The 15507-nt window shown below is 40.8% G+C and overlaps 1 protein-coding gene across 1 annotated transcript in view; it reads right to left on the bottom strand.

Annotated features, from left to right (window-relative positions):
• Nucleotides 1–15507, bottom strand: part of LOC124779577 (Down syndrome cell adhesion molecule-like protein Dscam2) — a 432737-nt gene that overhangs the window by 174494 nt on the left and 242736 nt on the right. Inside the window, exon 12 of the mRNA XM_047253719.1 lies at nt 13004–13123. Within this exon, the coding sequence (XP_047109675.1) occupies nt 13004–13123 (120 nt within the window). The remainder of the gene's footprint in view (nt 1–13003; nt 13124–15507) is intronic.

The following is a 15507-nucleotide window of genomic DNA, read 5'->3' as shown; positions in this document are numbered from 1 at the left end:
TGTGAGATTGAATCGTAGGAATCGAATCGGGAAAAAGAATCATGTTGTCCAACTCTAATGTGTACCAGGTATATCCCGCGTGGACGATGTAATAGGTCTACGTGAACCAGGCTATAGTTACAGATATGCACACTTGGGGCGCTCGTGCATAGGTGTACGTAACTGGGGGTTGACGCCATTCGTGGATGGTTCCTATCAAAGGGCTCGGCCGACTTCCTTCCCCGTCCTTCCCTAATCCGATAAGACCGATGACCTCACTGTCTGGTCTCCTTCCCCAAAACAACCAACCAACGCCATTCGTTTGTCTCCTCGTGCAACTGCATCTCAAGATGGCGCGAATGGAGCTAACGCGCGCGATCACAGCAGTCGATGTGTGCAGTGAACACTACAGCTATTACGATCGCTCCTTGGGTAAATTGCATTAATGGCGGCCTCCGCTCATTTGCGTATGCTGTTGCTAATGGCGGAACAGAACTCTTATTACATGCTCGTCCTCTTCAGACTGGTAATGGAGACTGCTAATTAATAATCTTCGACTTCCCCTATGGAAGGGAGAAACATAAGAGAGTAGGCAGAGATTTCTTTTTTTTTACTTCGGTTAGACACCTTTCAGTCATTGCTGCTTAATAATAATATCATAGTTCAATCTTCTTTTGGTGTAGTTCCACTTTAACTGTCCCTTATATCTGCTATTAAACTTTATATCTTTATCTGTCCATTTGACGTAAATTCGATTATCTTCCGCCGGCCGCGGTGGCCATGCGGTTCTAGGCGCTCGTCCGGAACCGCGCGACTGCTACGGTCGCAGGTTCGGATCCTGCCTCGGGCATGGATGTGTGTGATGTCCTTAGGTTAGTTAGGTTTAAGTAGTTCTACGTTCTAGGGGACTGATGACCACAGATGTTAAGTCCCATAATGCTCAGAGCCATTTGAACCATTTTTTTTATTATCTTCCTGTGATTTTAATGTTGGATTCATTAGTAAGGACTTGACTGACATTGGTTGCGGGATTTTACATTTCATGACAAATGCTAAAAACTTGTTGCCTGACTCACTATATTTGTGGCATTGAGATAATATATGGTCCATATCTATCCAGGTGTTTGGCTTATTTGCAATCGATATAAATGCTCTGGAAATGTTCCAGGATTGGGTCTTATCTGCTTAACGTGGATGTTGCTTGTTGGGGTCCATAAACATTCTTTTTGTCGTGAGCTCTGCATCCATTCTCCTGCTAGGATTCGTATGTCCTTTTCGAATAATTTGTCCAAATTCCTAATACGGAAGCTTTATGTCAAATGTTGTTCCATTGCTTGTAGCCTGATTTACCAAGTGATCTACTTTTCCATTGCCTGGGATTCCACAATGGGCTTTCACACACTTAAATGCAGATTTGCTTCTGCCTTCTGAGCCGCTCACATTATCAATAACGAACTTGGAATAAGTATTCATTGGTGGTTTTTGGGACTTTTATATTTATATTGTCTGAAGTACATTTTTCGAGTATGATAATATTGCATAGGATGCGTATTTCCGATTCATACACCATTGTACCGCTCGGTCAGATAGATAGATGTAGTTGCTCGTAATTTGTATTTTTGGGCCATCTGCAGCTGTGGACTAAATATAGCACATCCTGTGTTGTCCTCTCCTGTTGTCTCTGATCCGTATGTGAATTTGAGGATTACCCATTGTCTTGTTTCCCCCGTTTGTCTTTGCAGTGCTGTAACTGTGTCCAAGAAATCAGACTTTGCTTCTGTCATTAGGAATGAGATGCTATCCCTGATCAGATGAAGAAGTCATACTGGTAGACAGGCCACTGTATATTTGTAGCAATATGTTTGCATTCATCTAGCAAATTATTATATGCCGAAATGAAATCAAAAGGTTTTTTGTCTTAATGTCCTAGGGGAGGACGGACGAATCGTAGAAACTGATGTATTGTATGCTGTGAGCATGGTAGTATGTACCGGGTGATCAAAAAATCAGTATAAATTTAAAAAACTTAATAAACCACGGAATAATGTAGCTAGAGATGTAAAAATTGACACACGTGCTTGGAATGACATGGGGTTTTATTAGAACCACCCCATATTGCTAGACGCGTGAAAGATCTCTTGCGCGCGTCGTTTGGTGATGATCGTGTGCTCAGGCGTCACTTTCGTCTTGAAAGCAAGATGGCCGCCGAGTAAGTGACGCCAGAAACCATTTCCAGAAAGTTAAGTGATTTAGACAGGAATATAATTTAGTTTAACGCCGACAACAAATTGAATACGTGCATTAGTGTATCGTTTAGTCTTGCCGTTAAAGGTTTTACTTTTCTTTGCGTATTTTTTCAGAAAACACGAAAAGATCGTAACTTCGCGAAGTCGCGCTTGGGCTTAAATTTTGTAAACGTGTTTATTTCTTGTTTCACGGTAATTTAACTAGTTTCTCGGTAACAAATAAGTAAACTACCGTAAATAGCGAATAACTTCATTGTTTTAATACAAATTTCAGAAAAAACAGCGTAACTTTATGTCAGAAACTTGCTTATATACATTTGTTTATAGGCCTAATTCTCCTAACGTTTTTGGAGAATCAAAGTTAAAGTATCTCGTTTAATTGTCCTTTTTTTTCATTCCATCGAGTGAAATATATAATAAATAGCGTATACCTTCATTGTTTTAATACAGATCTCAGAAAAACAGCGGAATTTTAAATCAGAAACTTGCTTATATACATTTGTGAATAGGCTTAATTCTTGTAACATCTTTTTTGATTTTCGGTAATTTAATTGATTTATTCTAGCTAAAGTATTATTTTTACCATGAGTGAGAAGTGCCTGACTTGCCGTAGAATTGTTAGTTCCGGAGTTTGGTGTGATGGATGCAGTAGTTTTTTTCACTGGGGGGACTGCAGTGGCTTGGGTGTCGGGGAAGTGGATCAGGCTCATCAGTGGTTATGTAGGATTTGCAGCAGAGATAGGAAGATAGTGGAACAGGAGGGGAAAATTGCTGCCCTTCAGGCTGAGCTAGATCAGGCTAGGGAAGATCTGGACAGGTTAAGGAGGGAGAAAGGCAAAGAGAGGTGGGAAGTGGCAACAAGTAGCAGAAGGAACAGGCCTAGAACTAAGTCTGACAGTTTTGTGGTGAATGTCAAAAATAAGTTTGACCTGTTGCTTCAGTTAGAAACTGATGAGCCTCAAGCAGAGGTGGGTGTAGACAGGACACAACAAACTTTCAATAGGAAATTGAAAAAGAATGTAGGAAAGTCATCGAAAAGGAAGAAAGTTTTGTTGTTAGGCAGTTCTCATGCCAGAGGTGTAGGCCAACTTCTGCAGGAGGAATTAGGACCAGAATACCAGGTCACAAATTTTTTCAAACCAAGTGCTAGTCTGGATCAGGTGACAGAGGATTTAGGTTCACTCTGTAAAGGATTTACTAGGGAAGACACCGTAGTTATTGTGGGAGGGCCGGGGAACAGCATCGACAGAGATCCTGGGTACAGTATAGAGTGTGACCTGGTAAAGATTGCGTCGGCATCGAGACACATCAATGTTGAATTTGTATCTGTCCTGAGACGCCATGACCGGCCTCATTTGAACTCTTCTGTTGGGAGAGTTAATTTGGAGTTGGAACGGCTGCTTGGGTCGGGTGCGGGGGCTCATATTGGTGTGGTTCCTGTTGATTATCTCAGTAGGTGGGACTATACCAGGCACGGCCTACATCTCAACAGGAAAGGGAAGGGGAAACTGGCTGGGGTAATAGCAGGAAATTTAAGGGGGGGAGGCACTGCCATGAATGGTAAAATACCAGTGGTTACAGGTGTTGGAGCAGTACCTTTTTTAGGATAGGTAAGACAGAAAGATGTCAAGTTCTGCGAGAGGTTAGGATTGAAACAAATCTTCAGTTTAGGAAAGAAATTAAACAGCACAATTCTAGCACATTGGATCACCAATCACAGCTGTCAATTATAAATTTTCACCAATCACCAGAAATTTTATCTCCACCAAGTTGTATCTCAGTCCTAGGTAATTGCATTGATGAATTAAAGTCACCCAACCCAGTTGACATAATCTGCCTCTCTGAACACCATGTGACCACTGGTATAGGAACTAGGCCTAAGCACAACGAGAAACTCAGACAGGAGAGTACTGCAAATGTTAGAATAAGGAAATGTTCTCGTAAAAGTATAATTAAAAATAATGTAAGTATATTTCATCAAAATATTGGGAGTTTAAAGAATAAAGTAAATGAGCTTCTGGTTTGTTTAGAAGATTTAGAAGTTGAGAATGAAATAGATATGCTATGCCTGTCTGAGCATCACATTGTTACTGATATGGATAAGTTAAATGTAAGTGGATATAAGCTCTCTGCACATGTAATGAGAGAAAATATGGAGAAAGGAGGAGTTGCCATATATGTCAAAAGTTATCATTGTGCAAAAAGTATAGAAACAAAAAAGTTTTGTGTAGAGAAACATATAGAAGCATGTGCCTGTGAGCTTAAATTAAATAAAGGCACATTTATAATTGTAACTGTATATAGGTCCCCATCAGGAAATTTTCATCTATTTCTGAAAAATTTGGACTCCTTGTTGTGCTATCTGTCAGACAGAGGGACGCAAATTATTATTTGTGGTGACTTCAATGTAGATTCTCTTAAAGAGGGTAATAGGAAAAATGACCTTGAAGTTTTACCTGGTTCTTTCAATTTGACACCCGTTATTGATTTTCCTACTCGGGTGGTAAAGGATAGCAGCTCCCTAATAGATAACTTCTTTATAGACCAAGATAAGTTTAACCAGATAAATGCTCAGCCTGTCGAGAATGGTCTTTCTGATCATGGTGCACAGCTAGTTACAATATATGACATAGCTCCATTCAGCAATACTAAACAGTCCTCCAAAGTAGTACGTTCAGTCAATGATTTAACAATTGCGAATTTCAGGGAAAGCCTACAGCAGTTAGACTGGGATGAGGTGTACCGTGAACCTGATGCCAATTTAAAATATAATTTATTTCATGACATTTTTGTAAATGCATTTGAAAACTGCTTCCCCAAGAAAATAGTTAAATATACTCGTAAGAAACCTTGTAACAAACCATGGCTTACTAAGCGTATAAAAATATCTTGTAACCGGAAAAGGGAAATGTATCTGACAGCAAGAAAGAGTAGTGACCCAGAAACTATCAAACATTATAAAAACTACTGTTTTATATTAAGAAAAATTATTAAAAAATCCAGGAGTATGTGTATCATGTCTGAAATCAGCAACTCTGATAATAAAATTAAAACAATTTGGAATATTATTAAACGAGAAACAGGTCAACCAAGAGCAGAGGAAGACAGTATCACCATCAAATTGAATGAAAACTTTATGAACAAAAAGTCAGAAGTTGAAAATATTTTTAATAATCATTTTCTAAATCTTGTGGATATAGTAGGATCCAGGTGTTCATTAGAAGATGCTAGGCTGTTAATGGAAGAGGCCATACCTATGCAATTTGATACAATTGAAATCTCACCCACTTCTCCCTCTGAAATTAGGAAAATAATAAACTTGCTTAAAAGCAAAAACTCACATGGAATTGGTGGCATTTCCAGCAAAATACTAAAAGCTTGTTGTCAACAGATAAGTAAGATTCTCAGCCACCTGTGTAATAGCTCTCTGAAACAGGGCATTTTCCCTGATAGACTGAAATATGCTATTGTTATACATTTGCATAAAAAGGGGGATAGATCTGATGTCAACAATTACCGTCCAATCTCCCTTCTAACAGCTTTATCCAAAATTTTTGAGAAAGTAATGTATTCAAGAGTAGCTTCACATATCTGTAAAAATGAAGTACTAACAAAATGTCAGTTTGGTTTCCAGAAAGGTTTTTCAACAGAAAATGCCATATATGCTTTCACCAGTCAAATTTTGAATGATATGAATAACTGAACACCACCCATTGGGATTTTTTGTGATCTCTCAAAGGCTTTTGATTGTGTAAATCATGAAATTCTGCTAGACAAGCTCAAGTATTGTGGCATGAGTGGGACAATGCACAAATGGTTTAATTCGTACCTAACTGGAAGAGTGCAGAAAGTTGAAATAAGTAGTTCTCATAACATGCAAAGATCAGCACATTCCTCAAACTGGGGAACTATCAAGAATGGGGTTCCAGAAGGGTCAGTCTTGGGTCCTTTGTTGTTCTTATTATATATTAATGACTTGCCATTCTATATTCATGAAGAGGCAAAGTTAGTTCTCTTTGCTGATGATACAAGTATAGTAATCACACCTGACAAACAAGAATTAACTGATGAAATTGTCAATACTGTCTTTCAGAAAATTACTAAGTGGTTCCTTGTAAACGGACTCTCACTGAATTTTGATAAGACACAGTACATACAGTTCCGTACAGTGAATGGTATGACGCCATTAATAAATATAGACCTTAATCAGAAGGTAGAATATTCCAAATTTTTAGGTGTGTCCATTGATGAGAGATTAAATTGGAAGAAACACATTGATGATCTGCCGAAACGTTTGAGTTCAGCTACTTATGCAATAAGGGTCATTGCAAATTTTGGTGATAAACATCTTAGTAAATTAGCTTACTACGCCTATTTTCACTCATTGCTTTCATATGGCATCATATTTTGGGGTAATTCATCACTGAGGAATAAAGTATTTATTGCACAAAAGCGTGTAATCAGAATAATAGCTGGAGTCCACCCAAGATCATCCTGCAGACATTTATTTAAGGATCTAGGGATATTCACAGTAGCTTCTCAGTATATATACTCTCTTATGAAATTTGTTATTAACAACCAAACCCAATTCAAAAGTAATAGCAGTGTGCATAACTACAATACTAGGAGAAAGGATGATCTTCACTATTCAAGATTAAATCTAACTTTGGCACAGAAAGGGGTGAATTATACTGGCACTAAAGTCTTTGGTCACTTACCAAATAGTATCAAAAGTCTGACAGATAACCAACAAGTATTTAAGAAGAAATTAAAAGAATTTCTGAATGACAACTCCTTCTACTCCATAGAGGAATTTTTAGATATAAATTAAGAAAAAAATATTAAAAAAATAAAAAATAAAAATAATAAAATAAAGAAAAACAAAAAAACACAAAAAAAATAAAGTTGTTATATTAACTTAAGTATGTTGTTAAATTAACCTAATTATGTCATGTATTGGAAAATTCGACTCGTTCCACATCATTACGAAATATCGTATTCATGATCCATGGAACTTGTATTAATCTAATCTAATCTAAACTTGGCCACCCAGGTCCCCAGACCTCAGTCCGTGTGATTATTGGCTTTGGGGTTACCTGAAGTCGCAAGTGTATCGTGATCGAACGACATCTCTAGGGATGCTGAAAGACAACATCCCACGCCAATGCCTCACCATAACTCCTGACATGCTTTACAGTGCTGTTCACAACATTATTACTCGACTACAGCTATTGTTGGGGAATGATGGTGGACATATTGAGCATTTCCTGTAAAGAACATCGTCTTTGCTTTGTCTTACTCTGTTATGCTAATTATTGCTATTCTGATCAGATGAAGCGCCATCTGTCGGACATTTTTTGAACTTTTGTATTTTTTTGGTTCTAATAAAACCCAACGTCATTCCAAGCATGTGTGTCAATTTGTACCTCTCTATCAACATTATTCCGTGATTTATTCAGTTTTCAAATTTATACTCACTTTTTGATTACCCGATATCTTCTATCTTATCTTTTGCTTAGCTTTATCTCAGACCGAGATTAATCGCTGAATTATTACTTTGACATTCCAATAAAAACTTTATGAACGTAATTCGTACCCACGATGGAAGGCAGAAAACAGATGGGGTGTTACACAATTATATGTTTATGCCCATTCTCGATATTAAGTCTTGACCAAGCAAGCTCTCATGTAACTTCAATTTCTATCTCGAAGGATTGGAGTTTCTAATCTATTGCTACAAATACACACCCTTCATTTCCCATTAGTCCACCCTTTCGATATACACTTAACGTTTTCTAAAAATATCACTGCTACCAGTTTCTGATTTTAACCAGTATGCCGGCCAGTGTGGCCGAGCGGTTCTAGGCGCTTCAGTCTGGAACCGCGCGGCCTCTACGGTCGCAGGTTCGAATCCCGCCTCGGGCATGGATGTGTGTGATGTCCTTAGGTTAGTTAGGTTTAAGTAGTTCTAAGTTCTAGGGGACTAATGACCTCAGATGTTAAGTCTCCTAGTGCTCAGAGCCATTTGAACCATTTTTAACCAGCATTCAGTTCGTAGCAATGATTGATTCTCGGTCGTATTTCGATGTTCCTAAACCCACTGAAATCGTAACGTAGGTCGTCTGCTGCTGAGTACAGTGTTCAGCGTCTATCTTCCTTTACAGAGCTGAAAAATCTACGACCTCCACGTTCTTCGATGGGGTGTAGACGTCCAACATCTTGTGCCTACCACTTTGCACAGATGCCCGCGACAGAAGCACGCGAAGATCCGACCAGTTTAACCATTTCCAAGACGCTCGATCCCAGATGGCGAGCCATAGTACACTTCCCTTCGTCAAAGTCGGTTATGTCAGTGAATTTCCCCATTTGCAGCCCATATCACCGTTAGAATAATACCATTCGTTTCTGCTCGTTTAATGCACTTTCCTTCCCGCATCATGCACCCGCGAGGCCAAGGCGGCACTCAGTTTAGCAGTGGCCTCTGGCCGTAATGTTTTGCTCATCAGTGTGTCTATCCGAGTTTGAAGTAATCTCATTTACTGACATGTTGTACGCATTAAATACTTGTTGTCTAGATAAGGTCGGTAGAAACCTGAAAGCGTTCAACACCAGTAAAAGTACGAGGGGCGTTCAACAAGTAATGCAACACATTTTCTTTTCTCGGTCAATTTCGTTTGAAAAAAAAAAAAAAATGCGGACTTCGTTTTCGGACATCGTGGACAACACAAGGGCTCACACAAGTTTCCGCACCCGAGAGCAGCTCACAAAACTGCATTGGACTGTTATTCCTTATCCACCCTACAGCCCAGGTCTCGCAACTTCCGACTTCCATCTGTCTGACCAACGAAGGATGAAATCCGCGGGAAGCAGTACATGGATGATGGGGAGGTTAGGCCGGTATTACACTATCAAATTTCTTTGTCAAAGATTTGATCAAAGATGTGATCAAATATTCGTCAAATATATTTGACAAAGATCTTTTGACGTGGTGCTAAAAAGGGGTATTACACTGTCATTATATTTTTCGTCAAAGTTCAAGATGGCTGACAACAACAACTTGTTGTCAACAGCAGTTTCATGTACGACAATTGTACTGTGTGCACATGCGGAAGAGAAGCGGGGGAAAAAAAGGGAACGTACCTGGGTGAAGCTGTGGGTTTTACGAAGACACGATAGAAACATTCAATAAAACTTGTTATGTGAACTTATAGTGGAGGACATCAAGTCGTACATCAATTACTTACGAATGGATGAGCATACATTTCCGTATGTGCTCAGTGAAGTGTATCCTCATATCACAAAGCACAATACTCACTTAAGAACTGCTATATCTGCAGAAGACAGGCCCACTGTAACACTCCGATTTCTTGCTACAGGAGAGGGCTAGGTTAGGTTAGGTCTCCAATATTCTTAATCTACTTTTGTATTCAGGATGCCTCACGTTGTAAAGTGCCTCATCAGCTTCATACATCTCTATTAATTTTGTAGTTGTCGGTACACACCAATTGTATTTACCGGCAATGTTTATAAAAACACTACAGATGACATAACGCTGTAGCGATGCTAGCGCTCCACGTGGTAACATGTCACACTGCAGTGAATAGAAGACAAGCGACTTCTCTGATCAAATATACAGCGATGCCCTAGATTTGATCCTTCGACCATAGATACCAGTAGACTGGCCTTGCTGTGCAGAAGCTATGGGGCTAGTGTGGCTCCAACATAAACCACGTGACTGTTGGCAAAACGTGGCGGGATTTCAAATCAGCGGTCTGCCATCCTATGTTTGTATCGGATTTTCCCCATATTTCTCAATTGACTGCCAAACGCTTCCAACAAAAACTACTTTTTTATTTGTGAAAAATTATGCCAGAACTACATTTGACCTGGATTTGTTCAAAGTACCATTTATAAAATCTAACAAATACATCGAACGCCACTCTGGTGGGCAGCGGGACGAAATTACTATAAACTATCAATTATAGTAAAATGTCGTTAAAATTCTTTTAAACAGTAAGAGTGGGCTCGTGTCAAAACTTTAAACATTGTATTCGCCACGTTTCGAGCTCTAGTCACTTATAAAAGAAAATAGGCTATGGGAATTATGTGTCAAAATTGTTTACTTTAGGAGCAGGTCCATTTTAGAGTATCAATTTTCGGTGCACTTCAAAGGTGTCAGTTCCCACTATTTTTACAAAAGTTTAAGCTATCAGTTAAAAAAAATGGTATTTTAGATGAAAGGTGAGACTTTGCAGTTTCAGAAAATAATTTTGGAGCCTAGGTTTAAAAATGACAGACACTGTAAATACAAATTATAGATATACATTGTAAATAATAACTAACCTATCAAAACACTTCTCCGCGAAGTGCTTCGAGCAAAGGCGCGTATGTGCAAATGGCTTAAGGTTTTTCCGTTTCAGGGCCTGTATCCAAAGCTGCCTTCGGTTTTCATCCTTACGGAACCTACGAGTAGGAACGAGAAACGATTATACTTACTTGTGCAACCGAATTATCACAGATACTTTCCAAAATTTAATATGAGTCTGACTTTACAGGCATCACTTTCAACACTTTAATTTACGTGATACTCTACTTCAAGTGTAAAAAACATATAAAAGTCACTTCAGCAGATTTCAATAAACGCATCTGCACTATCATAGAAACACACGTGAAATGTAATGCCATTTCCCCGACAAAACGCTGAGTACAGCCATAAGCGCAACACGAAACAACCATGTTTTGCCAACATTCACGTGACTTCAGCCCAGAGATGTTGGAGCCACGAAAATGACGTCAGGGCCAGTCTATTATATTTATGGTCGAAGATTTGATCAAATATTTGACGGCTTTTGACAAAGTTCCCTATCACACCATCAAATTTCTTTGACAACGATATTAGACAAAGAAATTTGATAGTGTAATGCCGGCCTTATTGACGCAGCATGACGTTGGCTCTGACGTCGACCAGTAGGATAGTACCATGCGGACATGCTGGCTCTCCCAGTAAGGTGGTGTAAGGCCACTGCATTGAACAGAGACTATGTTGAAAAATAGGGTTTTGCAACCAAATGATTGGGGAATAATATGGTCCATTGGAATCCTGAATTAAGTCATCTGCTTTCATGAAAAAAATTGGTTGCATTATTGATTCAATGCCCCTCTTATTTCAGTTTCTTTCGATTCAGCTATTCCCATAAGCCACCTGGCTGACAGTCTTCTTAGAGGTCACACAAGGTTGTCAATACTTCAGGTATTTTTCTTTCAAGAAAATAATTTAAAAGTCGATATCACGCAGATTTTCTAACAGTGCTGGTACTAGAACCTCGACAAGTCACCATTCGGCTTGCAAAATATTAAGGAACTTTCATACCCCCGCCACCGTCCCCAGTCTATGTTGTGCCACCTATGTACATATAGACTGAAAGCTACAGAACACTCCTAGGATATTGTGTAACTCTACGTCCAAACTCACAAAGCACCTTCGTCCAATCTAAAGGGTTTGTCTGAGGTTTGTGTAGATCCATAGTGCTATTCGCTCCAGCCACATAACAAAGTATTTTAAAATCCAACTCTTCTAAGCTGCAATGGTGGACCATGAGACTATGGTTGTAATATTTGTGGTTATCATTGTCGGTTACTGAACTGTTATATGTACTGTGGTTATTAACTTCGTACCATTAAAATATTACTGAAATACCAGCTATACCCGGCGAACTTCGTTCCGCCTCTGAAAATCTTTATGTGTTACAGCTGACCCGCCAAACGTTGTTTTGCCATATAAATTACCTCTGGTCTATAAGAATACTGTATACGTGTAACATAAGTATACGTGTAACACAATAGCCGTTGTTGGCGGGAGCTCGTGACACAAAGAATAACAATGGCCGAAAACTGTGTAGGAGTGAGTAAAGGCTCAGGGGAAGTCCTGCAGTATCGGCCACTATTAGTTCTAGCGTTTCTACGGTAGATCGTGAGGATTTAACAATTGTAGCCGATACACGGCTCGTCCATGAGCATACAAACATAGCGGCAGTTTCGTGTCGAAACGTGTTCGCCAGCATTATGAATAAGGCCAAGCGCACACGCATCGATTTTTATCGTACGTAAAAATATTGTACGATTAAATTCTTTTAGAGGAACAAAAGAGAGCATAGGAGCTTCTTTGTTCCACTGAAAGAATTTGATCGTACGATATATTTCCGAACGATAAAAATCGATGCGTATGCGCTAGGCCTAAATGTCGGTTTGGCGAATGACGCATGCTACCTAGTTAAACTTTTCGGTCTAGTTACGTCGATTCAAAGAGGGATATTCATGTCGTTGCTTTTGGAACGTTTTCTTCAATTACCTATCTATCGAGTAGCGAAAGACAATCACCGGTAGAAACCTGGCGGGGATAACTGATCAAGTGATAATTGATCATTTATCGACCGGGGTTGAAAATTATTAAATTACTAAAATCGCTATTAATAATAGGGGTTGGTGGTAGAAGGGTGAAAATTTAGGGCTTTGTGTATTTTTTAATGCCACATCATAAAAATACAAAAATAAAAAGTTCTGTCCAAAAAATGAGAAATTTTTTTTGGGGATGGACCACCCTTATCACTTAGGGGTATGAAAAATAGATTACGACCGATTCTCAGACCTTCCGAATATACATGTAAAGTTTCATCAGAATCGATCGAGCCGTTTCGGAGGAGTAAGGCAACCAACACTGTGACACGAGAGTTTTATGTATAAGGATTATCTGTTGTATTCTGAGTGACATTTCCTCTTACCTTGCCCACGCAGCCAGGACACGGCTGGTTGCGGAAAGCCCTGTGCTCGGCAGTGGATGGACAGTGGGTTCCCAGAGAGAGCAGACGTGTCGTGAGGTTCCAGTAGCCACTGTGGAGCGACTGGAAAAGAATGTCAACACATGCTGGACTATTGGTTGCCGTACAAATCTCATGCTGTTGCACCTCAAGTGACACACTCTCTCAAATGGTAGTTACTGCGATTTCTTTAATGTTTGAAATACCGAATGATGATTGTTGTGACTTAGCAAGACAGCCAAGTCACAACGAGAGGAAGCCGAAAGGCACGCGTTAAGCTCACGCAGATTGGCGTGAGGTCTGGAACAGTTAAAAGGAAATGAGAACTTAGAAAATGGACGCAGTTGCTGTAATACTTAACTTTAATCCACATTTGTAGAACATCGCTCTTGATGATACATGCTTCAAAATATTAATTATCAAAGCTATGGCGCCTTGCTAGGTCGTAGCCAATGACTTAGCTGAAGGCTATGCTAACTATCATCTCGGCAAATGAGAGCGTATTTGTCAGTGAACCATTGCTATGAACGTCGGCTGTACAACTGGGGCGAGTGCTAGGAAGTCTCACTAGACCTGCCGTGTGTTGGCGCTCGGTCTGCAATCACTTACAGTGGCGACACGCGGGTCCGGCGTATACTAACGGACCGCGGCAGATTTAAAGGCTACCACCTAGCAAGTGTGGTGTCTGGCGGTGACACCACAATGATAATCTACACTGACGTGACAAAAGTCATGGGATAGCACTGTTCACATATACAGATGGCGGTGGTATCGCGAACACAAGATATAAAAGAGCAATGCATTGGCGGAATTGTCATTTGTATACAGGTGATTTATGTGAAAAGGTTTTGCGACGTGATTATGGCGCTCGACGGAGATTAATAGACTTTGAAAGCGGAAAGGTAGTTGGAGCTAGGCGCATGGGACATTCGAATTCGGAAATCGTTAGCGAATTCAATACTCCCTGATCAACAGTGGGCCGAGAATACCAAATTTCAGGCGTTGCCTCTCACCACGGGCAACGTAGCGGCCAACAGCCTCTACTTGACGACCAACAGCAGCGGCGTTCGCGTGAAGTTGTCAGTGCTAACAGACAAGCAACGGTGCGTGAACTAACCGGAGGACGGAGCAAGGTGGCGCAGTGGTTAGCCCACTGGACACGCATTCGGGAGGACGTCGGTTCAATCCCGCGTCCGGCCATCCTGATATAGGTTTTCCGTGATTTCCCTAGATCACTTCAGGCAAATGCCGGGATGGTTCCTTTGCAAGGGCACGGCCGATTTCCTTCCCCATCGTTCCCTTATCCGAGCTTGTGCTCCGTCTCTAATGACCTCGTTGTTGACGGGACGTTAAACACTGGTCTCCTCCTCCACTAACCGGAGAAATGAATGTGGCGCGCACGACAAACGTATCCATTACGACACTGTGGTGAAATTTGGGGTTAATGGGCTATGGCAGCAGACGACCGACGCGAGTGCCTTTGCTAACAGCACGACATCGCCTGCAGTGCCTCTTCTGGATTCGTTACCGTACCGCCCGGACCCTACACGACTGGAAAACCGTGGCCTATTGCAGTTGGTAAGAGCTGATGGTAAGGCTCGAGTGTGACGCATACGCCACGAAGCCATGGACCCAAGCTGTCAACAAGGCACTGTGAAAGCTGAAAGTAGACCCGTGATGGTGTGGGCTGTGTACACATGGAATTGACTAGGTGGTCTGGTACAACTGAACCGGTCATTGAGTGTAAATGGCTATGATTTGTTACTTGGAGACCATTTGGAGTCATTCATAGACTTCATGTTCCTAAAAAACGATGCACCAAGTCACTGGGCCACAACCGTTCGCAGCCGTGTGGTCTTGGGGGCCTTGTCACGGTCCGCGCGACTTCCCCCGTCGGAGGTTCGCGTTCTCCCTCGGGCATGGGTGTGTGTGTTGTCCTTAGCGTAAGTTACGTAGTTTAAGTTAGATTAAATAGTGTGTACGCTTAGGCACCGATGACCTCATCAGTTTGGTCCAATAGGACCTTACCACAGATTTCCAAAACAACTGTTCGTGATTGCTTTGAAGAACATTCTAGACAAATTGAGTGAATGATGGGGCCACCCAGATCGTCCGACATCAATCCCATCGAACATTTATGGGAGGTAATTGAGAAGTCAGTTCGTGCACTACCGGAAGCACTTTCGCAGTTATGGACGGCTATAGAGGCAGTATGGCTCAGTATCCCTGCAGGGGACTTCCAAACACTTGTAGAGTCTATTGTCACATTGAGGTGCTGCACTACGGTGGGCAAAAGGAGGTCAGACACGGTATTAGTAAGAATCCCATGACTTCTGTCACCTCAGTGTCCTGCCCTGGCTGTTGTAAAATGCATCAGAATATCCTTTTATTTTGTCTCTTTCACTGCTACACAACGCTATGTAGCCATTTCCAAGTGCCTGAAACACATGCCAGATGTAACATCATAA

This window comes from Schistocerca piceifrons, chromosome 1 (assembly GCF_021461385.2).
Source record: "Schistocerca piceifrons isolate TAMUIC-IGC-003096 chromosome 1, iqSchPice1.1, whole genome shotgun sequence".
Lineage (NCBI taxonomy): Eukaryota > Metazoa > Arthropoda > Insecta > Orthoptera > Acrididae > Schistocerca > Schistocerca piceifrons.
Note: the sequence above shows the minus strand (reverse complement) of the source record. Positions and strands in the feature narration are given on the sequence as shown.